This window comes from Chrysemys picta, chromosome 18 (genome assembly GCF_011386835.1).
Source record: "Chrysemys picta bellii isolate R12L10 chromosome 18, ASM1138683v2, whole genome shotgun sequence".
NCBI lineage: Eukaryota > Metazoa > Chordata > Testudines > Emydidae > Chrysemys > Chrysemys picta.
Genome location: NC_088808.1, coordinates 1,296,999 through 1,323,751, shown reverse-complemented (window position 1 = coordinate 1,323,751; position 26,753 = coordinate 1,296,999). Strand labels below are relative to the sequence as shown.

Genomic DNA, 26,753 nt, shown 5'->3' with positions numbered 1-26,753 from the left:
ATCATAACAATTTCATAAGATACTACTGAATGTTTTACTAAAACCAATCATATGGCAGCTACTGTGTTCTCATCATGCTCTAATTTTGTAATTCAAACCAAAAATCAATAAAGCTTTATTAGCAACATTTATTAATATATCTTATGGGGGGGGGGGGTAGGGATAGCTCAGTGGTTTGAGCATTGGCCTGCTAAACCAAGGGTTGTGAGTTCAGTCCTTGAGGGGGCCATTTAGGGATCTGGGGTAAAATCTGTCTGGGGATTGGCCCTGCTTTGATTAGGGGGTTGGACTAGATGACCTCCTGAGGTCCCTTCCAACCCTAATATTCTATGTTTGCCCCATTTCCCCCACCCCTCAATTCTGCCACTATGAACTCAGCAAATGTGGTTCAAAACCCACCAAAATTATCCATGACCTGGACAGAAAACCGTTCACAGTGGTTGACACCTTGGAGCCCAGTGAGCAAGGGATATTCATTTAACTGTCAAGCATGAAAAGAGAAAACTTGCCTCAGGTAAATAACGTGACTGCAAAGAGCCTAAACATGTTGCCCCAACTCAGAGGTGTCAGAAGGCGTAACCAGGGTACTATTAATGTCCAAGAGCAACGTACGCCTTTAGATTTTCCTCCACCTAGCCTAGATTGACAAGGAGAACACATACAAAGTCTATCACTGCTTCCTTTGGCTGGTTAAAACAGATTCCTTATTGCAGCTATTTGTTATCATAGGTACCAGCACTGGGCTCAGCTCTTTAAAAGAGACATTGACATTTTCAAAGCAATATAGGAGATTTAGACAGGTTCAGTAGGTGGCAAGAAGCTGGCATGCTGTACAATATGGTGAATCTGGAAGGACTTTATACTATAGGATATTGTATCTCATGTAACCTCATAAAAGGGGTCTTGAGCAGGGAGAGGGTATCCTGTGTGCATGCCAGCAGCTGTGTAGAAGAAGCAAAGGGATGGTCACATGTATTATGCTATAAGCTCATAAAATTGACACACATTTTCCCACTAAAATTGTAACAAAACATCATGAGATCCATGAACCCTAGCAGAAGCTGGTATATTGTAAAGACTTCACTTGCAGCACAACAGCAACCGAAACAGGTCTGCTATATAACAAGGGAGGGACACAAGAGTTGTGCATGAAAGCCATCCTATACGTCCACCCAAAGAATAATCATATGAGGCTACCTGCCATGCAACATAAATCCCTCCATTCTGTTCATTTGTACACAGCATGGGAAGACTTCATTCCCACTTATTGCTCTAACAAGGAATAAAGCAATATAATAATGATGCTATTTTACACTTATACAAGCAGCAAAGAGTCCTGTGGCACCTTATAGACTAACAGATGTATTGCAGCATGAGCTTTCGTGGGTGAATACCACAAAAGCTCATGCTCCAATACGTCTGTTAGTCTATAAGGTGCCACAGGACTCTTTGCTGCTTTTACAGATCCAGATTAACACGGCTACCCCTCTTACACTTATACAGGATCTTTCATACGTTATAAGTATGAGCAATGCAACATTGAATTGCAGCCACTTCTGGAGTGGAGATTGCACCTGATCATTACACTTTATACTATAACTACATCAGAAGAGGAGGTAATGTTGACCAAGAATGTCAGGGCAATCACTTGTTCTTATCAAGGTATTGGTAATGTCCATGAAGAGCAGATAGGGCCTTGGTTTTTAAAGACTTGTTTGAAAGAGACAACTTGCAGTAAACTGCTTGGAAGTTAATGAATCCACCTGGGAAAGCTGAAGGGCTGACTCAAACCTGATGGGATTTGAATTTACGGTTCGAGGGATTTCAGACCTGTTGCTGAGACCATATTATCGTGCTTGTCACACAACAGTAAACAAATTCTGTACCCTGCTCAGTAATAGGGTCATCAGCAGCAGCTCCAGGCACCAGCGCGCCAAGCGCGTGCCTGGGGCGCCAAGCCGCGGGGGGCGCCCTGCCGGTCCCTGCGAGGGCGGCAGTCAGGCAGCCTTCAGCGGCATGCCTGCGGGAGGTCCGCTGGTTCAGCGGTTTCGGCAGTGGGTATGCCGAAGCCATGGGACCGGCGGACCTCCTGCAGGCATGCCGCCGAAGGCAGCCTGCCTGCCGGGCTTGGGGCGGCAAAAAAGCTAGAACCGCCCCTGAGGGTGATATATTCATGTATCTCACATGGAAGAAAAGCTGTCTACTAGAAATTGTTCTAAGTAAAAATGTCTGCCGCACCTCAGGTGAAACCTTAAAGGGAAGCCGCTCAGCAGCTACAGTGACACAGTCACAGAGCATCTCCCTCCTGAGGGCAGAGTATGGTCCCTGGGCTGCCTACATAAAATCACAGGGGACTGGAGGCCCGCATGGAGAGTCTTCTTCTCTTTGTGTGGAGGATAGTGCAATCCACTACTGGGGCCCATCTCCTGCCCTGCAGAGCCCTCTCCCTAGATAAAGAGGGTATGGGCAGGGGCCAATGGAGAAGGGCCAAGGATGGAGCTGGCGAACCAAGCATCATCCTCCCCTAAAAGCCCTGTGGAAAAGGTGGCAGCATGAAATGAAACAGAGCTGAATTTTCACTTCCTTGCCCCCTCCATGCTGCAGAAATCCAGGGGGCAGCACTTGCCATGGAAACCCTTGTCACACTGTCAGAGAACCACAGAACCAGGGCAGAGGAATGGAGGACCCTGGCTATTGGTGTTCAGTTCCATAGGATTTGGGGGCAGCACCACTGCCACACAGAACATGCCCCCCCCCCAAAAAACAGTTCAGGGAGAATTCTGCAGGGGGGTTGTCAGGAGGTTTTCTGCCTTCCCTCCCCTTCAGTTTGGCGTCTCTGCAGTATGGGGGGTCCACAGGCCATAGCTAGGAACAGCCAGAGCTGTGACCTGACTGGCTGAACACCCAGAACAGGCCCACGCAGCTATGCTTCCTGATCCCAGCATGTGAACTGGAACCGATTAAGGGGCATCTAAAAGTTCCTACATAAGAATCACCACAGCATCTTGTCATACCTGTATAGCAGATGCCAAAGTAAGCAAGAGTCTCTTGGCCCAATCCTGGATTCCACGGTATTTGTATTATTTGGGTAACACCTATCTCCTCCAGATATGAAGTCACAAACAGTAGCACCCCAAAATGATTCCCATACACCCAGCATTAGCCATCTGTCAAAAATCCATGCCATCATCTGAATTCTTCTGGCCCACAATAGAATTTCTTTCTAATCCCATTGGACCAAAGTTGTATTTTTCACATTAAAACATCTACACTCCAGCTTCTGTCCTCTTGCTAAACTCACAGGGCTGTCATATGCTGAAGAGAATTTCATCTTCTTTATAGAATATGTATATTTAAAAACTACTCACTGTGCATTTTAGCCTCATGTTGTGGGCAGACATTCCAGAAGCTGCATTGAAAGCTTTGATGGACAGATTTCTTTATAAACTAAAATATTTAGGGCTGTCGATTAATCATAGTTAACTCATGCGATTAACTAAAAAAATTAATTGCGATTAATCACATTGTTAAACAATAGAATACCAACTGAAATGTATTAAATATTTTGGATGTTTTTCTACATTTTCCAGATATACTGATTTCTTTTACAACACAGAATACAAAGTGTACAGTGCTCTCTTTATATTATTATTTTTATTACAAATATTTGCACTGTAAAAATTATAAAGAAATAGTATTTTAGTTCACCTCATACAAGAACTGTAGTGCAATCTATTTATCGAGAAAGTGTAACTTTCAAACAGATTTTTTTTCTCCCAATAACTGCACTCAAAAACAAAACAATGTAAAACTTTAGAGCCTACAAGTCCACTCAGTCCTACTTCTTGTTCTGTCAATCGCTAAGACAAACAAGTTTGTTTACATTTATGGGAGATACCTCTGCCTGCTTCTTAGTTACAATGTCACCTGAAAGTGAGAACAGGAGTTCACATGGCAAGGTATTTACATGCCAGATATGCTAAACATCCATATGCCCCTTCATGCTTCAACCACCATTCCAGAGGAAATGCTTCCATGGCAAGGTATTTACATGCCAGATATGCTAAACATCCATATGCCCCTTCATGCTTCAACCACCATTCCAGAGGAAATGCTTCCATGCTGATGATGCTCATTAAAAAAATAATGCATTTATTAAATTTGTGACTGAAAGACTTGGAGAATTTTATGTCTCCTGTTCTGTTTTACCTGCATTGTGCCATATATTTCATGTTATAGCGGTCTCGAATGATGACCCAGCACATGTTGTTCATTTAAAGAACACTTTCACAGCAGATTTGACAAAATGCAAAGAAGGTACCAATGTGAGATTTCTAAAGATAGCTACAGCATTCGACCTAAGGTTTAAGAATCTGAAAAGCCTTCCAAAAATCTGAGAGGGACAAGGGATGGAGCCTGCTTTCGGAAGTCTTAAAAGAGCAACACTCGGATGCGGAAACTACAGAACCTGAACCACCAACAAAGAAAATCAACTTTTTACTGGCCTCTGATTCAGATGATGAAAATGAACATGCGTCAGTCCACTCTGCTTTGGATCGTTATCGAGCAGAACCCTCATCAGCAAGGAAGCATGTCCTCTGGAATGGTGGTTGAAGCATGAAGGGACATATGAATCTTTAACACATCTGGCATGTAAATATCTTGCGATGCCAGCTACAAAAAGTGCCATGCAAACACCTGGTCTTACTTTCAGGTGACATTGCAAACAAGAAACAGGCAGCATTATCTCCTGCAAATTGTAACCAAACTTGTTTGTCTGAGGAATTGGCTGAACAAGAAGTAGGACTGGGTGGACTTGTAGGCTCTAAAGTTTTACATTTGAATGCAGTTATTTTTTGTACATAATTCTACATTTGTAAGTTCAACTTTCATGATAAAGAGATTGCACTACAGTACTTGTATGAGGTGAACTGAAAAATACTATTTCTTTTGTTTTTTACAGTGCAAATATTTGTAATCAAAAATATAAAGTGAGAACTGTACACTTTTTATTCTGTGTTGTAATTGAAATCAATCTATTTGAAAATGTAGAAAACATCCAAAATATTTAAATAAATGGTATTCTATTATTGTTTAACAGTGAGATTAATCGTGATTAATTTTTTTAATCGCGTGATTAATCACAATTAATTTTTTTAATTGCTTGACAGCCCTAAAAATAATCTGAACTATATTGCCTTCTGCATGTCCATTTCTAACTACATCACTTCCTCTCTTCTTACCCCACTATTACCATCATTGGGATTTAATGTTGTGCCTTAGAGCTTCAGAGTGACAAGTTGCTTTAAGTCCATTTGTCAGTGCAGCATCGACTGAGCTCTACAGAGAACTCGGCTATAATTTTTTCTAGCAAAAAGAGCCTCCCCCTGGGTTCATATGAAAAGTTCACTTCCTCCAATCTGCTTAGCAGTGAACGGCTAAGACTGGGGAAGCAGCCAGTGCTACTAATGGACCTATTCCCTCTATGATTGTCCATATAATATCAGCCCAGCAGCCACTAAGAAGCAAAAGGAAAATATCTTTAGAGGGCTGCAGCTGTGTTTGCCACACAGCAGGGATGGAGCCAGCTCTCTGCCATCTTCATGGCCAATATTCCACAGTCAGTTTAAGATGTGAAGCTCATCTATATTAAAAAAAAAAAATCCCAAGTCCCATCAAGCAACAGAGAAGTTTTTCAGGATCTCCCAGGAGCCATAAGAACGGCCACACTGGGTCAAACCAAAGTATCCTGTCTTCTGACAGTGGCCAAGGCCAGATGCTTCAGAGGGGATGAACAGAACAGGTAATCATCAAGTGATCCATCCCCTGTTGCCCATTCCCAGCTTCTGGCAAACAGAGGCTCTCCCTGTCCATCCTGGTTAATAGTCATTGATGAACCTATCCTCCATGAACTTATCTAGACTTTTTTGAACCCTATTTTGGCCTTCACGACATCATCTGGCAAGGAGTTCCACAGGTTGACTATGCATTGTGTGAAGAAATACTTCCTTTTGTTTTTTTTAAATATGCGGCTTATTCATTTCATTTGGCGACTCCGAGTTCTTGTGTTATGAGGAGGAGTAAATAATATTTCCTTATTTACTTTCTCCACACCAGTCATGATTTTATAGCCCTGTATTGTATCTCTCTTAGTCGTCTCTTTTCCAAGCTGAAAATTCCCAGTTTTATTAATCTTTCCTCATAAGTTTTACCATATTAAAAGGTAACAGGAATGGGCAATATACACCCAAATTCTATAGCATGGACCAAGTACTAAGAAAAGAAAACCTTTCAAAGGGTAAAAGGGTAAAATGAGACATTCCAATAAATGGGGATATTTGGTAGGTTTGACTTTTCACAGGATGGCTTTTTTATTACAGGAGATCACCTCACTGAGAAAGCTACCACCAGCTGTGTGGTCAGACATTCAGATGCAAATCAAACTAGGCAAATTCAAAGTATTTGCCATTTACAAGGATTGAAAGGATCCACTCTGATGACTAGCTCATTAAAGCATTAAACCCCTGCCTCAGTGGGGCTGGCATTTGGCAGAGGGCATAATGAGCAATACCAATTGATGCTAGCAGAACTGGGGAATATGCCCTGGGTAGAACCTTCACAGATGAATTAACTCTTTGAAGGTTGTTAATTTGAAAACAGTTATACCACACTTGAGAGAATTGCATGGTATGATCATGCATGTCAGACATTTAGGAGTGAACTTTCTGTTTTGTACAGGATAAGCAAATATTTATCATATATTAGACATTTTTCAAATATTAGCCATACGTATATGGCATGTATATCTCAGCATTTCTAGAATGCAGAGGTACAATGTAGTTTCTACTGAACAATGTTCCTACTCTAACTAGCCATTAGTTACATTACCTACAGAAGGACTGTTGAGAGAGAGAGATTATTTCTATTAGCTTAATGCACTCATAATAAATGCAGCATGAACTGCACTGTTTATTAGTCCTGAGGTGCTCACTCACACATACAGTAACCAAAGGGACAGTGAGATTTTGCCCCCACAGGGTGTTTCTGAGGAACACAAAAAGTTATGTCATTATATATGTAAAGTTCATATCCCAAATGTGATTTCCTGATTGCAAATCAATGCCATTAATTACTTGAGATTTGTTTGTGTTATTCCCCATGAGTGATTTTTTTTGACAGGCCTCCCGCTAAGCAGATGGTTCCTTACACCTCATGTCATTTGCTATTTAAACCCACCGGAAAGCCAGAATAAAGCTAAAAATAAATAAGCAGTATTCTCCACTGGAGCCTGCAGGTCAGCCTAAGTTAAAGGGAGCAAGGAAACCAGCATCTTATTCTCTCCTCACCCACACAAACCAGCCTGATTGTCTTGTCAGTTTAGTTTGCTTTGCAGAGATATTACCTTGTCTGGAAAAACAATGAGGCATCTAAAATGTTTGCATGTTCGAGCACTACTCGCCTGGTGAATTTCACCGGAAAGAAAGAGAGGAGACAAATGCAAACACCTGCAATATTGAGTCTCATTATGCCCCCTCACACACACACCCTGCCCTCTGCAAATGCCCAGATTGCTTCTATGCTGACATGTGTAATGCAGTTAGCCCAGTTAGACTGCACACCCCAGGTATCACATTGAATTGGCATTTCGTTGAGCAAGGCATTGTTTTCTTCCCAGCATTGCCAGAATCTTCTTGGGTAGTTATTTTTATCCCACCCTTGCTATAAACTTGTCTAGACAGAGGTGATCACTCACCTAACTTTCGCTGCTACAGAAGACATAGCATCATTCCTCAGAGTCTTCCTTTTGGATACAGCTGTGCCCATATTCGCTCGGAGAAAAGCTTTGGAGGCAACATTCATTGCACAAAACCTCTGCCCATAACGCTGAGGGGAAATAGCGATAACAAAGAGACGGCAAGAAGTCCTGCAGTATGCCCCGATCTGCTGCTTTATTCCTCCTGTCGCTGAGCCATGTGTACTCAGGATCCCAGCTTGGCATTCAAGGGGCCAAGCCCTGCCATGGCACAAGATCTGTATTGCCTCCTGCCATTCATCTCCTGGCAGGCTGAAGGAGACGCACAATAGACCCGGCTCTTGCTTGTAAAAGCCGTTGCCTGTTTCCCCGTTTGCTGCCTTCTCATTGATGGCTGCAGGAGGCTGGGTAATGGGAGGTTTAAGGAAGCTCCCCCCCTCCCTTCCCCTCCCCGCCGTGCTGACATCATGGAAGGCATGTGAAGGAGGGGAGAAGGGGGCTCGTCTCCAGGGAAAGGGGCGCTCAGCAGCGAGGAGTGAAAGCTGCAAAACCAGCGCGAGGAGAAAAGGATGCGACTCAACGAAACCGAGGCCGCCGGCTAGGGGCAGCGCAGGCAAAATGCATCTGCTCCAGCAACCTCAGCCCTCGCTTGTGTCACTTCACAACGCGTGCATCAGCTGTGTGCACCCTGACCCGGGCCCAGGTGCCTCGGGACAGGGCTGGGGCAGTTCCTCCGAAGCCAGCACTCTTAAAGGCTGCTCACGTGGGGGGGGGGCAGAGGCATAGCGAGCGCCCTCCCTATCCTCCAACCGGAGGGGGCCCCGCAAGGAAGGGGGCCCCTAAAAGTGGCAAAAAATATATAAGGTATAACTAGGTAAGTGACATTTATTGACGCTATTGCACAATCCATGTCGGTTTTACTGACAAAACCGTGAAGTCATTATGATACGTCATAATGCTATTGGCTACATCAGTTGTCTGTCGGTCAGTTTCGAATTTTAGTTGGACCCATTCAAAGAATGTGTATTTGCGTTCATAATGGCAGTCGGCGGATAAATGTTATTAATTTAGTTGTTTAATTTTTTATCGTTTGAAACGATTCGTTTCCAACGCAGAAGTGTGCTTTGTGATGTCTAAGAGAACGTATAAGAGCGGAGCTAGTAAACGAAAGGCAGCAAAAGATGCCGAGAAGGAACTTGAGAAAATTCCAAAGTTGTCAACGTATTTTGCGCTGCAATCCAACGTACAGGTACAGGCACATGAAACGGACAGCGCTAGCAGCGACGAATCGTATCCAGAAATATCCAGAAGTGCTTCAAGTGAGGTCGAAGGTGAAGCCAGTTGTTCTACCAAACAAACTGTGACAGATATTCCAGCTGCTGCCGGGAAAGAAGTATCTGAATCTGAACCACTGACTGATGATCCAGGAGATTGGCCGTCTATAATATCGGACAGGCAAGTGTGTGACATTGTTGCATGTGGCTCACCGCAGTAGAATGAAAGTTACGAATTTCCATTTAACGAGGAAAGATGGAGGTTCACAAGTACTCATTTCTATCGAACCATGGCAAATGGCGAAAAAATAAGACGTTCATGGTTAATGTACTCAGTTCAGAAAGATGCCATTTTTTGTTTTTGTTGTAAATTATTTGGCACTGGCAACATACCGCTACGTTGTGGAACATCTGCTTGGAAAGCACTGTCAAAAAGACTTCAGCAGCATGAAACAGGCAAAGGTCATCAAGACTGTATGGTGAAATGGTTTGACCTTCGGTCAGGCATAGTAAACCGTACATCTTTTGACCAACTCGAATTGCAGGCTTTTCTGAAAGAAAGAGATTTCTGGAGAAATGTTGTCAAACGCATGGTTGATGTCGTTATTTTCTTGTCCGAAAGAAACTTGGCATTTCGAGGAAGTAATGAAAAGCTCGGTGATCCTTCGAATGGCAACTTTTTGGGACTGTTTGAATTGCTTGCAAAGTATGATACTGTCCTCAGCGAACTTTTATAGAGGATTAAGAAGGCAGAGACACATGTTCAGTACCTCAGTCCAGATCCAAAACGAGCTGATTCAACTTGTTGCCAGTAACATTCAAGAGGCCAACATAGCGCAGCTTAAAAAAGCAAAATATTATTCAGTTATTTTGGACTGTACTCCCGATGTGTCACATGAAGAACAGCTGTCCATGGTGTTACGCTTTGTTGAATGCAACGGTGAAGATGGTGTCAATATTCGTGAAGCGTTTGTTGGTTTTCTTAATGTTCATGATACAACTGGCGAGGGCTTATTGGAAGCGTTTCTTGAAAAGGCAAACAATTTAGGAATAGACATTGCTGACATGAGAGGCCAAGCTTATGATAACGGCGCAAATATGAGAGGAAAGAATAAAGGAGTTCAAGCCCGCATGCTAGAAATAAATGACCGTGCCTTGTATGTACCATGTGGAGCTCACACTTGGAATCTTGTGATCTCAGACGCGGCAAAGTCATCGAAATATGCCATTGACTTTTTCAGTCTGATTAACAGAATATACGTTATCTTTTCTTCTTCACCTTCACGTTGGGATATACTTCAAGAACATATGCCAATATCTGTTAAAGGGTTATTGGAAACTCATTGGGAGTCGAGAATTGATGCTGTGAAGCCATTGCGTTATCACCTTGAAGAATTGTGCAATGCTTTGTCATCTTTGCGAGAATATGCGCTCGAAAAGAAAGATGGCAATACAGCAACAGAAGCCGGTGCGCTTTTAGACCCTTACCACATGGCCTTTTGTTCTGACTGTGTACACGTGGTGCGATATACTATTTCATGTCAATAAAACCAGCAAATTAATTCAGTCACCAGATGTGTCAATTGACGTACCGCAGGCAGAAGTCGGTGCTACAGAGAAGTTTTTGGAAGACTATCGAAATACAGGATATATCTCTGTGGTCACAAATGCACGTGAAATAGCAGAGCATATGGGTATTGATCAGGTGTTTCCAGAAACCAGGGTGCGACATAAGAAGAGAATGTTTGATTACGAATGTGCTGATGATTTGAGTCGTCTTTCTGCCGAAGAAAAATTCAAATCGCAGTTCTTTCTTGTTCTCACTGATCAGGCCATATCTTCTGTTTTGTCGCGATTTGACCAACTCGTGGAGTGGTATAAGTTGTTTGGATTTCTGTACAACGCTAACAGCCTGAAGCAGTGTCACAGAGAAAATGAACTGGAGAATCACAGCAAAAATTTTGAAAGAAAAATGGGAGACATTGATGCCAACGAACTCATAATGGAATTGAATCGTTTTATTTATGTCATCGAGAAAGAGAGAGGACTTGTCACGGCAAACAATTTTTTAACGTACATATACAAGAACAGCCTTCAGGAGATATATCCGAATCTTTGCATTTGCATCAGAATTCTTCTGACCACACCAGTTACTGTCGCTGCTGCTGAAAGGAGCTTCAGCAGAATGAAACTGATCAAGAATTTCCTGCGCTCAACCATGACAGATGACAGGCTTTCGGCGCTTGCAGTTATCTCAATCGAAATAAAGATTGCCAGATCTCTGGACTATGATGCATTGATTAACTAATTTGCGGAGAACAAGGCTCGAAAGAAGCGCTTTGCATAAATACGGAATACATGTACACTGTAGGCCTGTGTACACATAATATGAACCCTGTATATTGTATAAAATAAATACCGCATTCCAGTTTCTGCATTGTAAGGGGCCCCTCCCGGACATATGTTCGGAGGGGGCCACGTTCTTTGTTGCTGCAGCCCTGGGAGGGGGAGATGGCTGGGACTTGGCTCTGGGTGGCTGGAGCAGGGGGTTTCAATCAGCCCATTAGAAAGCCAGGGGCCAGCTGTGAAATCTGCCCCCAGCTCTTGCCTTGTGTTTATCTCTGTGTGCAGGGCTTTTGAAACTGGTAAGAGCTGTGCCCAGCGAGTGCTTCGTTCACAGGTCGGGGTGTTAAATTCATTCCTTATTTGCAAACAATCCCCTTTTTAAAGCCATGCTGAAGTCATCCCCAAATCAAAGTAGCCTTTACAGCACTGCAGAGCAGAGGGTCTGGCTGCTGCCTGGGAACAGGTCTCCCTAGCCAGCCTTTTCCCAACCTGCAATTCCCAGTCAGAGTGGGCCATCCAAATCAACACTCAGTCCTGAGATCCAGCTGCTAGGCTAGAAGCCTTGAGGAGAAGGAGGTGAGGGAGCTACAGCCTGAGCACAAGGTATTTTCACAAACAAGCCCACTGAAATATCATTAATATTCTAACCTATACTGCTGCCCCTTTCCACAGCTGCACCTACTCAGTCCCACTGGGGAATTCGCCTTAGCCCTGTGACTTCCACAGTAGCAAGCTGCACCTACCCCATGCCAGCCTCCAACCACCTTACTCCTAATGCTCTGCAAGGGATGATGTGAGCTAGCTCAGTGCTTCTCAAGCTATCTGATGTGGGGGACCGGCTGAAGCCCATGCTACCACGTTTATCTACACTACTGTTGGGACCCATGCTAGCACAGATACGTGTGCCTGCACTACAGTCACACCACCACTTCCAATGAAGTGAAGTGCACTTGCAAAGGTGTGTTCTTAACTGGGGTTAGCTTTAGGCTGTGACCTGAGCTGCTAACCCAAATTTAAAAATGGAGTTTTGTGTCTTCATTACTATTTTAACTCAAGTTAACTTTCTTTTTCTTTTTTGCAGTGTAGACATACCCCAAGGGCTGGCCTTGCAAAGCATTGAGTGCTCTCAACTCCAGTTAAGTTCAGTGACAGCTAAGGGCTCCCAGCATCTCAACAGGAAGTGTGTGGGGCTTTCCTGGACAAGGGGCTGAGCTAATGGTGGCTTCCTCACAGCCACTCTTTGACTGTTCCATGCCACCTCAGCCACTCCCCCAGCACTCCTTTATACCGCCAAACACTCAGGGTCCTGTGTATGTGAGACAGCCAGAGCCGGCTTTAGGCCGATTCGCCCGATTCCCTGGAATCGGGCCCTGCGCCTTAGGCGCCTTTTAATTTTTTTTATTCATCCCGCCGGCGGTCCGCTTCAGGGTCTTCGGTGGCCCAGCTCCCCTGGCCAGAGCGCCAGCTGGAGTGCGGCAAGCCCTGAGGCCCCGCTCCTCAGCTCCATGACCCCGGCCAGAGCGCCGCAAGCCCGCGGCCCCGCTCTCCTGGCTGGAGCTTCAGCTGGAGCGCGGCAGCCCCACGACCCCAGCCAGAGCCCCCAGCCCCGCTCCCCCAGCCGGAGCGCGGCAAGCCTTGTGGCCCACCTCCCCTGGCCGGCAATCCGAAGTGCCGCTGAAGACTGGGAGCGCCGCCTGGTGAGTACAAGCCCCAGGAATCGGGTCCCGCACTTGCTAAAGCCGGGCCTGGAGACAGCGTAGGGATGCCTATATCAGGGAGCTCTTCTGGCCCCATAGTAGCATAAAGGGGTCTCAGCTGGGGACAGAATCTGCCCCAGTGGGTTTGAACTCTTTGTTGTGTTTAGGGTGACCAGACAGCAAGTGTGAAAAATCAGGACAGGAGTTGGGGGGTAATGGGTGCCTATATAAGAAAAAGCTCCAAATATCGGGACTGTCCCTATAAAAATTGGGACATCTGGTCACCCTAGTTGTGTTGGGGCAGAGAGAGACACACTCAAACCCTAACAATATGAAATCAATGCAGAGAGATTCTAATTGCCATCCAAACTGCTAACCCAGGACCTCCTGCTCTCCATATTCCCCAGTCCACACCCCTCACACACCTACAAGATAAACTCCTTGGGGTATGCACATTTTTCTGTAATTTGCATTATTAGGACACAATAATAAAGAAAAGAATACATGATCACTAGTTAAAAACATCACCTGTTTATCTGGCCACTAAAAGGCAAATCATTTTCCATTCCTGCCTGAAATTCTTCATACAAATTAATGGCAGTTTCTCCATGCAACTAATCTGATTCTCCATTCACTCCCACTGGTTTTACACTGGTGAAACTCTGCTGGTCTTAATGGAGTTGCTCTCTCTTTACTCCACTGTAACTGTGAGGAACATCAGGCTCAATGATGGGAAACCACTTCAGCATTTTTCTCCTGTAAAATGGCCATTTTGTTGCAAAAACTGCAAAATTTCTCTACAAAATCAATAATTATTGCCATGAAAACATTTATTTCACTTGAAGGAAAAGGCAGCCCTTTACCCCAGGTTGTAATTCATGAATTTTCAGAAAAATATCAGCTTCTGCACATGAATTTACCTATAGGCAGTAATGGCTTCAAGTCTTGGTGATGTAAATAAATCGATATTATGCCCTTCTGCAGCATATTTCTATGAGCTAGTTCAGTAGTAGTCACTTACATACTAGGGAAGAATATTTCCCTCCATTGCAGGAATTTCTGGGTGAAATCCCATGGCCTCCGGCAGATCAGATTAAATTATCAGAAAAGTTCCTTCTGGCCTTAAGTTCTATGAATCGTTATATCATCTACATTTCTGAAGGCTCTTTACAAACAATATCTATCATTAATTCTCACACCCTCAAGCTGTGTTGCATGGGTAAATTTTGTTATCTCCATCTAACAGACAAAAATGGGTTTGATTTGACAACATGCTGGGCACCCACAAAACCAATTGTAGCCAATTTGCTAACCATTAAGTGTCACTGTTTTAGTTAAGCTTTTGGCAACGTTTCAGCCCATCTGTGTGACATGTGTGTCTCTCTGATCTCACCCCTGGTGAGATTTACTTGTGGGGGCATTCTGTGCCAAAAATATTAAAATTCTGCACACAATATTTTAAAATTTTGCAAAATTCTGCAAATTTTATTTGTCAAAATAACACTACATAATCATGCCGGTTTCAATTATTTTGGTAATTTATTTCAAAATACCTGTCAGCAAGTATGTCTGTAACAATACAGACACACACAAAAATTCCCCCAAGAGTAGAGAGTTAAAAACAACCCTATGACAACCCAGTCCTGTTTCTCTGCCTTCTTCCCCCACAGAGCCCAGCCGGGTGGCCAGACATGCACAACCCCTCTCCTTCAGAGCCCAGCCACGGGGCCCATCCCAGCCAATACACCCCAACCCTCTCCCCTCCAGAGCCCAGCCACAGGGGCCCTCAGTCCAAATACCTGCACTCCCTCCTTCCCCCCACTCCCCAAGCCCAGCCACGGGCCCCCCGGCCCAGATACCCGCAACCCCTTCCTCCCTAGAGCCCACCCATGGGACCCCCTGACCCAGATACCCTTCCTCCTCCCCCCCAGAGCCTAGCCATGGGTCCCCCACTTGCCCAGATACCCACACTCCCTCCCCTCCAGATCCCAGCCGTGGGAGCCCCCTGGCCCAGATAGCCGCACCCCCTTCCCCCAGAGCCCAGGGATCCAGAGGAAGAAACAGCCTCATGCTGGGTCCCAGCCTTGCATGGAGTTTCGTGCATGCCACCCTCTCCTTCCCTCAGGGCATGCTGGGAACTGCAGCTGTCAGGAACCCTCTAGCTCCCGCTCCCCCCTCCCCCCCGCCCCCCGCAGTATCTTCTATGTGCAAACTGTGCTCTGTCGGGTTCAGTGGCAGCTAACAGCACTGCAGCCAATTTCTGTGGGGGGAAGGAAATTCTGCATCACAACGTTAATTTCCGCAAAATTCTGCATTGTGAAGTGGCACAGAATTCCCTCAGGAGTACAGCTTTCACCTTAGCACTTTGTTCCATGCTGGCCACCCCCATGGAGGGCTGCATATGGAGTTACATTTGGAGCAAATCAGTGCCACTAGCTAGCCACTCCTGCTCCTCCCGATTATTGCTCTGCTTTGCCTTTTCTCTTTATGTGGGTCTTTCTCTTGTGATGATTAGGGGTCTATGCAGCATCACAAACCTCTTTTTTTCCTTTTAGATATTATTTACTATTCCCTTTCTCTGTGTTTAACTACCTGATGACAGGCAGGGCCGGCTCCAGGGTTTTGGCCGCCCCAAGCAGCCAAAACCAAAAAAAAATAAATAAATAAAGCCGCGATCGCGATCTGCGGCGGCAATTCAGCGGGAGTGACGGACCCTCCGCCGAATTGCCGCCGAATACCTGGAACTGCCACCCCTGTCCGGAACGGCTGCCCCAAGCACCTGCTTGAGAAGCTGGTGCCTGGAGCCGGCCCTGATGACAGGTTTTAAAACATTGTATACACTCAACAATCTGTGTTGAGATTAGATTCCCAGACATTTCCCTCTCTTTGTTGGAAACAAATCGATAGCTGAGGCATGGCATAGCTATGGTGAAGCTGAGCAGGAATAGTCAGTCTTTCTTCAGGTTATGCAGACAAACACAGATGCAGATGATAGAAATACACATACAGCCAAGCAAAGCAAGAGATTATAAAAGAACCGTTGAGGATTTTTAAAGGAAGGGTCGAGTGAGCCTTCACTGGACAATTTTGAAGATATTTAAGATATTTAAAAATAATTTTTAAGCAAAACCACCTGCCTGTTATTTATCTCTGTGTTTTAATATTTTGCTTCCTTTAAAACACTGATAAACAAACACCAAAACCAACAGAACTGCAGGCCTGAACCACGCTGGCCTGTTTCCTACCAGTCGCACACTGGAACATACAAAGATGATTCAGAAGCATGGCATCACTGTTAAAAAAGCAAACAAAACCCAACATAATACCAAAGCATCATACTCCTTCCTGAACACAGGGATGTGGAGCACCCATTCCGGTTCTTATTTACAAAACTCAACACCTCACCCTCATTGTACAGAATTGTGCCCCATAGGGTTCCTGCTTTACAAAATCAAAGTATGGTTGTATTTTCTAGGCAACAGTCTATAAAAATATTTTAAAACTTTAAAACATCCGACTAGTTAAAGGCTGAGTGAAGCACAGTTTCCACCATTGCCAGCCCCAAATGGTCAGAAATTATGAGTCAGGCCACAGAAAATCATGAGATTGGTGAAAAATCATTCAATTTTTCAAAAGTAATAACTTTGGGGTTCCTTTTATTTGTCTGTTATTTACTGAGCCATTAGGTTAAATTCAGGTCATCTTTTCCAGCTCTTCTCTGCAATCATGAGGACTAGAAACTTATTCTTTTTTAAACTAAAAGCTGAAAACTAAAAGCTGTCATAATCACCATCTTCCAGGAGCAACAGAGCAACTGATACTCGACACCATGCAAGGCACTGCATTTAGCCGTATGGAATGGAAATCTATCAACCTCATGAAGAAACTTGCACAAATACAGACAGATATCATCTTCCTTTCCAAATGCAAACGGATACTGATATCTTCCAGGAGGTGGGCTTTAAGAAAACTCCAAACATCTCAAGACTTGAAATAAAATGGGAAGAGTTGGCAATCCTGCACATGTCCTTTCCATCACTCTGGTTTTCATTGCTGCCCTCTCCCGTCATATGTAGGCTGTCTATTTAGATCCAATTCTCCAGGGCAGGCACCTTGGCAGAGATGCTGTGCTGTGCCTCCAGGAGGTTCAGTACAGAAAGGCGCAGCCCAGGGAGGGCACAAGTGGCTTTAAACCACTCTTGATTCTTCTATTCTAGGGTGCTTTGTGGTCCAAAGCAACCCTCAGTATAGCACAGCGCAGTCAGGAGCTGCTCTATTTTACTGCTTCCACCCCCACCACTCCCTCGCCTGCTTTCAGGTAGTCCCCAGTTCTGCCTCCTCCCGCTCCCAGCCCCAGGGGCACTGGAACAAGTTGTATAGTGGGGGTGCTCAGAGCCATTGAACCAAACTGTAAACCCTGTATGTGATGGAAACCACTTCAAGCCAGGGGGTGCAGCAGCACCCCTAGTTCTAGCACCTGTGCCCAGCCCCATGCCCTCCCAAACTGAGGGCCCTGCACAGGGCAGTCTGCAGCTGTCCTGCATAAGGCTTGTGCCAGGGGAATTCTTGCCTGGCTGGCAAAGGGGCATTTAAAGCCCCTATACGCTGCCGTAGCACATAGCAGAACACCTCCCACTATTCCTGCCAATCTGTAAAGTACATGGCACACAGATAATACAAATAACAGTGGTGTGCTGGGCCTCTGATGATTTTTCTGCTGTCCTCTAGTTCAAACCACAGATTACTGGGCTCAATAGTGGCACTTACCTAGCAGGGAAGATTAGTTCTCTCAGCTGTAGGAAGCACTTGGTGAAATTCTAAGGCCTGTTATCTGCAGGAGATCAGACTAAGTGGTTCTCCATCATTGGACACCCCCCCGTCCCCCGGCCATCTAATTGGCATCTGGCCAGGAGCCCCTTCCCATTTAGCAGCATGGGAAGGGCAGAGCCATTGTGGCCCCAAACTCCTGGAATAGATGAGCATAGCTCTCCCCTCTGGCTTTAAAGTCTATGAATCATCTTTCATTCCTCACTCCTCTTCTGTCTCATTCAGGGTCTGATTAATTTTGCTGCCTATGTTCCTCTTTTCTCCTTTCCCGCACTCTCCCACCCCTGGCTGCCCTATTAGCTCCTGCCCCACCCAATCCTGACCCCTTCTTGAGTCTCCCAACTGAGGTCTCTCTCCTCTTCTTCCCTGTTGGTGTTTCTGCTTGCTTCTGGCCTCTGCTCTGGGCTCTCTCTTTTTGCAGGTGCTCATCCAACTCGCCTTCCCCCTTTAATCACCTCCTATATGGGTGGGGAGACCGCTCACTTTACACCCTCTGGGGACAGGTCTCTCCTACGTTTCTCCTCTCCTATGGTTCTCCCTCTTGCAGGCCTCTCCCCCCATATTGGGGTCTCTCTCTTGTCCTCCTACCCACTTGGGGATCTCTCTCCCCTTATTCCCCTTCTCCACTTTGAGGGTCTCTCTGACTGGTCTCCATACTAGGGCTTCTCTCTCTCTGCATTTCCTCTCATTCCTCCATGGGGAATCCCCCTCCCCACGCTGTTCCCAACCTTCAGGGGGTCTGTCTCCCCATCCCCATTTCTCTTACTCAGAGTAGCATTCCAAAGAGTCCCCACTAGGACTTTCTGCTCCATTCCCCATCTCCACCCCGAAGTGTGTGGGGGGAAGGAATTTCTCCTCTCTCTCCCTTGTTGAGGGGAATGCTAGGCCCTGACCCAGCTGCTTCCTGGCATGGGGTCTCCTCCACCCCCACGTCCCTCTTGCTGGGGAAGGGGGCTGCAATAGGTGGCTCTGGCTTCAGATCAGGTACTCTGAGCCAGAGAGGATGTAGCCAACAGCCAAGGCAGGCGCAGCCTCTACTAGAGCAGGGCCTGGCACCATGGGAGGGCTGCTCCGCCAGCAGGCTCACCATGGCAACAGGTCTGGTGAGATACACATGTACATGCACACAGGCCAGGTATGTGGGCATGACATACTTGTGACACAGAATGTATCGCCCACCTTTGACTGCTTCCCCTGCACTCAGACCATTAACTAATCTGTGTCCCCAGAGCTTATACTTTCACTCAAACAGAACAGCTTCAAAAAGATCAACCTGGCAGATAAACATTTCCTCCTTCTCCCCATAAATGTGGCATTTCCCCCAAAATATTGCTGCCCAAGGCCCAGAATGGGCAAGAGTCACATTGGGTCAGAGACAGATCTTCTAGATCTAGATAATAATGTCATACTTTTAAAACCCAATATCTCTGGGTGTTGCTGGGCTGTCCCATTACTAAAGACCCCATAGATTAGATTTGTGGAGGATAGTCCATCAATCTAATTCTTTTTTGAACCCAGTTATTCTTTTGGCCTTCACAACATCCCCTGGCAATGAGTCCCATAGAGTGACTGTGTGTTGTGTGAAGCACTTTCGTTTGTTATAAACCTGCTGCCTATTAATTTCATGGGTTGTTGATCGCTAGTTGTTGTGTTATGTGAAGGGATAAATAACACTTCCTTATTTACTTTCGCCACACCAGTCATGATTTTATAGACTTCTATCATATCCCCCTTAGTCGTCTCTTTTCCAAGCTGAACAATCCCAGTCTTTTTACTCTCTCCTCGTATGGAAGCTCTTCCATTCCCCTAATCATTTTTGTTGCCCTTCTCTGTGCCTTTTCCAATTCTAATGTATCTTTTTTGAGATGGGGCGACCAGCACTACGTGCACTATTCAAGGCATGGTGGAGGAGGAGAAGCCATGTACCCCCAAGGCTGGGAGGATCGCAGCCACCACTCCAAGGAGGAAACATAGGGTCAGAGCCGGCTTTAGGCTGATTCCCCTGAATCGGGCCCTGCGCCTGCAAGAAGAGCGCCTAACTTTTTAATTTTTACTCACCCTGAGGCAGTCCGGGTCTTCGGTGGCACTTCGGCAGTGGGTCCTTCAGAAGACCTGGAGCGAGTGAAGGACCCGCCGCCAAAGTACCACCGAAGACCTGTACCACTGCCAGGTATTCAAATCGGGCCCCACACTTCCTAATGCCGGCCCTGCATAGGGTAGTAGTGCTTGGTGACTCTCTTCTGAGGGGCACAGAGGCACCCATCTGTCACCCTGACATGGCATTCTGGGAGATATGCTGCCTGCCAGGGGCCCATAGCTAAGATCTTACGGAGGGATTGTCGAGGATCATCCGGCCTTCTACTACCCCATGGTACTCATCCATGCGGGTACTAATGATACTGCAAGGTATCATAGAATCATAGAATCATAGAATATCAGGGTTGGAAGGGACCTCAAGAGGTCATCTAGTCCAACCCCCTGCTCAAAGCAGGACCAATTCCCAACTAAATCATCCCAGCCAGGGCTTTGTCAAGCCGGGCCTTAAAAACCTCCAAGGAAGGAGACACCACCACCTCCCTAGGTAACGCATTCCAGTGTTTCACCACCCTCCTAGTGAAATAGGTTTTCCTAATATCCAACCTGGACCTCCCCCACTGCAACTTGAGACCATTGCTCCTTGTTCTGTCATCTGCCACCACTGAGAACAGCCGAGCTCCATCCTCTTTGGAAGCCCCCTTCAGGTAGTTGAAGGCTGCTATCAAATCCCCCCCTCATTCTTCTCTTCTGGAGACTAAACAATCCCAGTTCCCTCAGCCTCTCCTCATAAGTCATGTGCTCCAGCCCCCTAATCATTTTTGTTGCCCTCCGTTGGACTCTTTCCAATTTTTCCACATCCTTCTTGTATTGTGGGGCCCAAAACTGGACACAGTATTCCAGATGAGGCCTCACCAATGTCGAATAAAGGGGAACGATCACGTCCCTCGATCTGCTCGCAATGCCCCTACTTATACAGCCCAAAATGCCGTTAGCCTTCTTGGCAACAAGAGCACACTGTTGACTCATATCCAGCTTCTCATCCACTGTGACCCCTAGGTCCTTTACTGCAGAACTGCTACCTAGCCATTCGGTCCCTAGTCTGTAGCAGTGCATGGGATTCTTCCGTCCTAAGTGCAGGACTCTGCACTTGTCCTTGTTGAACCTCATCAGGTTTTTTTTTGGCCCAATCCTCTAATTTGTCTAGGTCCCTCTGTATCCGATCCCTACCCCCTAGTGTATCTACCACGCCTCCTAGTTTAGTATCATCTGCAAACTTGCTGAGAGTGCAGTCCACACCATCCTCCAGATCATTAATAAAGATATTAAACAAAACCGGCCCCAGGACCGACCCTTGGGGCACTCCGCTTGAAACCGGCTGCCAACCATCCACTGCTTTCCCCTCATCCACAGAGCCAGTTATCTCATCATAGAAGGCAATTAGGTTAGTCAGGCACGACTTCCCCTTCGTGAATCCATGCTGACTGTTCCTGATCACTTTCCTCTCCTCTAAATGTTTCATAATTGATTCCTTGAGGACCTGCTCCATGATTTTTCCAGGGACTGAGGTGAGGCTGACTGGCCTGTAGTTCCCCGGATCCTCCTTCTTCCCTTTTTTAAAGATGGGCACTACATTAGCCTTTTTCCAGTCATCTGGGACCTCCCCCGATCGCCATGAGTTTTTAAAAATAATGGCTAATGGCTCTGCAATCTCACCCACCAACTCCTTTAGCACCATCGGATGCAGCGCATCCGGCCCCATGGACTTGTGCACGTCCAGTTTTTCTAAATAGTCCCAAACCACTTCTTTCTGCTCAGAGGGCTGGTCACTTTCTCCCCATACTGTACTGCCCAGTGCAGCAATCTGGGAGCTGACCTTGTTCGTGAAGACAGAGGCAAAAAAATCATTGAGTACATTAGCTTTTTCCACATCCTCGGTCACTACGTTGCCTCCCTCATTCAGTAAGGGGCCCACACTTTCCTTGATTTTCTTCTTGTTGCTAACATACCTGAAGAAACCCTTCTTGTTACTCTTAACATCTCTTGCTAATTGCAACTCCAAGTGTGATTTGGCCTTCCTGATTTCACTCCTGCATGCCTGAGCAATATTTTTATACTCCTCCCTGGTCATTTGTCCAATCTTCCACTTCTTGTAAGCTTCTTTTTTGCGTTTAAGATCAGCAAGGATTACACTGTTTAGCCAAGCTGGTCGCCTGCCATATTTACTATTCTTTCTACACATCGGGATGGTTTGTTCCTGCAACCGCAATAAGGATTCTTTAAAATACAGCCAGCTCTCCTGGACCCCTTTGCCCTTCATGTTATTCTCCCAGGGGATCCTGCCCATCTGTTCCCTGAGGGAGTCAAAGTCTGCTTTTCTAAAGTCCAGGGTCCGTATTCTGCTGCTCTCCTTTCTTCCTTGTGTAAGGATCCTGAACTTGACCGTCTCATGGTCACTGCCTCCCAGGTTCCCATCCACTTTTGCTTCCCCTACTAATTCTTCCCTGTTTGTGAGCAGCAGGTCAAGAAAAGCTCTGCCCCTAGTTGGTTCCTCCAGCACTTGCACCAGGAAATTGTCCCCTACACGTTCCAAAAACTTCCTGGATTGTCTGTGCACCGCTGTATTGCTCTCCCAGCAGATATCAGGGTGATTAAAGTCTCCCATGAGAACCAGGGCTTGCGATCTAGCAACTTCTGCTAGTTGCCAGAAGAAAGCCTCGTCCACCTCATCCCCCTGGTCTGGTGTTCTATAGCAGACTCCAACCACGACATCACCCTTGTTGCTCACACTTCTCAACTTTATCCAGAGACTCTCAGGTTTTTCTGCAGTTTCATATCGGAGCTCTGAGCAGTCATACTGCTCTCTTACATACAACGCAACTCCCCCACCTTTTCTGCCCTGCCTGTCCTTCCTGAACAGTTTATATCCATCCATGACAGTACTCCAGTCATGTGAGTTATCCCACCAAGTCTCTGTTATTCCAATCACATCATAGTTCCCTGACTGTGCCAGGACTTCCAGTTCTCCCTGCTTGTTTCCCAGGCTTCTTGCATTTGTGTATAGGCACTTAAGATAACTCATCGATCGTCCCTCTTTCTCAGCATGAGCCAGGAGTCCTCCCCTCTTGCACTCTCCTGCTTGTGCTTCCTCCCAGGATCCCATTTCCCCACTTACCTCAGGGCTTTGGTCTCCTTCCCCCGGTGAACCTAGTTTAAAACCCTCCTCACTAGGTTAGCCAGCCTGCTGGCGAAGATGCTCTTCCCTCTCTTTGTTAGGCGGAGCCCGTCTCTGCCTAGCACTCCTCCTTCTTGGAACACCATCCCATGGTCGAAGAATCCAAAGCCTTCTCTCCTACACCACCTGCGTAGCCATTCGTTGACTTCCACGATTCGACGGTCTCTACCTCGGCCTTTTCCTTGCACAGGGAGGATGGATGAGAACACCACTTGCGCCTCAAACTCCTTTATCCTTCTTCCCAGAGCCACATAGTCTGCAGTGATCCTCTCAAGGTCATTCTTGGCAGTATCATTGGTGCCCACATGGAGAAGCAGGAAGGGGTAGCGATCCGAGGGCTTGATGAGTCTTGGCAGTCTCTCCGTCACATCGTGTATCCTAGCTCCTGGCAAGCAGCAGACCTCTCGGTTTTCCCGGTCGGGGCGGCAGATAGATGACTCAGTCCCCCTGAGGAGGGAGTCCCCGACCACCACCACCCTCCTCCTCCTCTTGGGAGTGGTGGTCGTGGAACCCCCATCCCTAGGACAGTGCATCTTTTGCCTTCCAATCGGTGGAGTCTCCTTCTGCTCCCTTCCCTCAGATGGGTCATCTAGTCCACTCTCCGCATTAGTACCTGTAGAGAGAACATGGAAACGATTGCTCACCTGTATCTCCATTGCTGGTTCATGGACACTCCTCTTTCTCCTTCTGGAGGTCACATGCTGCCAAACCTCTTCACAATCCTTCTGTCCCTGCTGCGCCTGCTCTGAATCTTCAGAACATTGCGGCCGTAGAAGCATCTCCTGACATCTGTCCAGGAAATCTTCATTTTCCCTTATGCAACGCAGAGTCGATACTCATTTCTCCAGCCCTCGAACCTTCTCTTCCAATATGGAGACCAGCTTGCACTTTGTACAGACAAAGTCGTTTCTGTCCTGTGGAAGAAAGACAAACATGGCACAACCTGTGCAGGTTACAACAGCTGATCGCTCACCTTCCATATCACCGTCCTCTTAAGAATTTCCTCAACTGTTGCAGGAACTACTCAGAGAAACCTGCAGATGAAAGCCTCAGTGCGCTCTCCCCAAGTGAACTCCCAGGCAAACTCCCGCTGTTAGCCTCTGCTGTTCGCCGCTCAGCTGGTTCGCTGCTGACTGCCCTTATATACCAGTCAGGCCCACTCAAGGCCCACCTGGAACAAAGCACTCCCAATTCACACTTTTCAAACAAACAAGCAAGCAATCAAGCACACGGTCAAACTGACCAACTGTCCCAGCAGCAGGCACTCAGATACTCACCAACACAGCCCCCCTAATGCAGCACGTAGCATACCTCCTCTCGGACGGCTCCCAGGCAAACTCCCTGTATGACCCTCAGCAGATCAGAAGTGACTATAGGGCTCTGGGACTAAGGATGAAGGAGTTGGGAGTGCAGGTGGTGTTCTCCTTGATCCTTCTGGTCCAGGGTAGGGGCCCAGGCAGAGACAGATGCATCTTGGAGGTGAATGCCTGGCTGGGAAGATGGTGTCGCCAGGAGGGCTTTGGCATCCTTGACCACAAGATGTTGTTCCAGGAAGAAGGACTGCTAAGCAAAGATAGAGTCCACCTATTAAGGAAGGGGAAGAGCATATTTGGATACAGACTGGCTAACCTAGTGAGGAGGACTTTAAACTAGGTTCAAAGGAGGCAGGTGACCAAAGCCCACAGGTAAGTCAAAAACATGGAGACCTGGGAGTAGGGTCGGAATTTGGGGGGAACATGGGCTGTTATAGCAGGGATAAAGGAGAGACAAGACAGAACTGGGGAGGGGGGGGAATCAAATCAGTATCTTAGGTGGCTGTATACTAATGTGAGAAGTATGGGAAATAAGCAGGAAGAACTCAAAATGCTAGTAAATAAACAACTATGACAAATTTGGCAGACTTGGGATAATACGCATGACTGGAATATTGGTATAGAAGGGAAGGACAGGCAGGGTAAAAAGGGAGGAGATGTTGCCGTCTATATTCAAAATTTATACACCTGGACTGAGGTTGAGATGGAAATAGGAGACAGACTTGTTGCAAATCTCTGTGGAAAGGATAAAAGGGGTAAAAAACAAGAGCGATTGCATGGTAGGGGTCTACTACAGACATAGGTGCTGACTGCATGGGTGCTCCAGAGCTGGAGCACCCATGGGGAAAAATTAGCGGGTGTTCCGCACCCACCGGCAGCCAAGCTCCCCCCTCCTCATCTCCTTCTCCCCCCGCCAAGTGCACCATGTCCGCACTCCTCCCTTTCCCTCCCAGTGCTTCCTGTTCCCCCCCCCCCCCCCGCCCGCTGCCTAACAGTTGTTTGGCGGCGCTTAGGACTTTCCGGGAGGGAGGGGGAGGAATGAGGATGCGGCGTGCTCAGGGGAGGAGGCAGGGCAGGGGCAGGGACTTGGGGGAATGGGGTGGAATGGGAGCGGGGCGAGGGCAGTGCAGGGGTGGGAAGAGGTGGGGCAGGGGTGGAAGGGTCGAGCACCCACCGGGCAGAGGGCAAGTCAGTGCTTATGACTACAGACCACCTAACCAAGAAGAAGAGGTGGATGAGGCTTTTTTAAACAACTAACAAAATCATCCAAAGCACAGGACTTGGTGGTGATGGGGGACTTCAACTACCCAGACATCTGTTGGGAAAATAACACAGCAGGGCACAGATTATTCAACAAGTTCTTGGAATGTATTGGAGACAATTTTTTATTTCAGAAGGTGGAGAAAGCTACTGGGGGAGGTTGTTCTAGATTTGATTTTAACAAATAGGGAGGAAATGGTTGAGAATTTGAAAGTGGAAGGCAGCTTAGGTGAAAGTGATCATGAAATGGAAGAGTTCATGATTCTAAGGAATGGTAGGAGGGAAATCAGCAAAATAAAGACAATGGATTTCAAGAAGGCAGACTGTAGCAAACTCAGGGAGTTGGTAGGTAAGATCCCAAAGGAAGCAAGTCTAAGGGGAAAAACAATTGAAGACAGTTCGCAGTTATCCAAAGAGACATTATTAAGGGCACAAGTGCAAATTACTCCACTGCATAGGAAAGATAGGAAGAATGGCAAGAGACCACTGGGGCTTAACCAGGAGATTTTCAATGATCTAAAAATAACAACAAAGAGTCCTACAAAAAGTGGAAACTAGGTCAAATTAAAAAGGATGAATATAAACAAACAACATAAGTAGGGACAAAATTAGAAAGGCCAAGGTATAAAACGAGATCAAACTAGCTAGAGACATAAAGGGTAAGAAATCATTCTACAAATACATTAGAAGCAAGAGGAAGACCAAGGACAAGGTAGGCCCATTACTCAATGGGGGGGAAACAAAAACAGAAAATGTGGAAATGGCAGAGGTGCTTAATGACTTCTTTGTTTCGGTTTTCACCAAGAAGGTTGGTAGTGATTGGACGTCTAATATAGTGAATGCCAGTGAAAATGAGGTAGGATCAGAGGCTAAAATAGGGAAAGAACAAGTTAAAAATTACTTAGACAAATTAGAGGTCTTCAAGTCACTAGGGCCTGATGAAATGCATCCTAGAATACTCCAGGAGCCGACTGAGGAGATAGATGAGTCATGGAAGATGGGAGAGATTCCAGA

At 46.4% G+C, this 26,753-nt stretch overlaps 1 protein-coding gene across 13 annotated transcripts in view; it reads right to left on the bottom strand.

The window, feature by feature from the left end:
- Positions 1-23,949, bottom strand: part of NSMF (NMDA receptor synaptonuclear signaling and neuronal migration factor) — a 96,833-nt gene extending 72,884 nt beyond the window's left edge. For 8 of the 13 annotated variants that reach the window (XR_010593631.1, XR_010593632.1, XM_005292657.5 and 5 more), the window contains exon 1: positions 7,754-8,143. Coding sequence is in view for 7 of the 13 variants with exons in the window: in XM_005292657.5 (XP_005292714.1) it covers positions 7,754-7,860 (107 nt within the window). In the remaining 6 variants the exon portion in view is untranslated. Of the gene's footprint in view, positions 1-7,753; positions 8,146-23,810 lie in introns of those variants that run through there. The other 5 variants (XM_065572354.1, XM_065572356.1, XM_065572358.1 and 2 more) reach the window with 5 other exon arrangements.
- Positions 23,950-26,753: the final 2,804 nt, after the last annotated feature.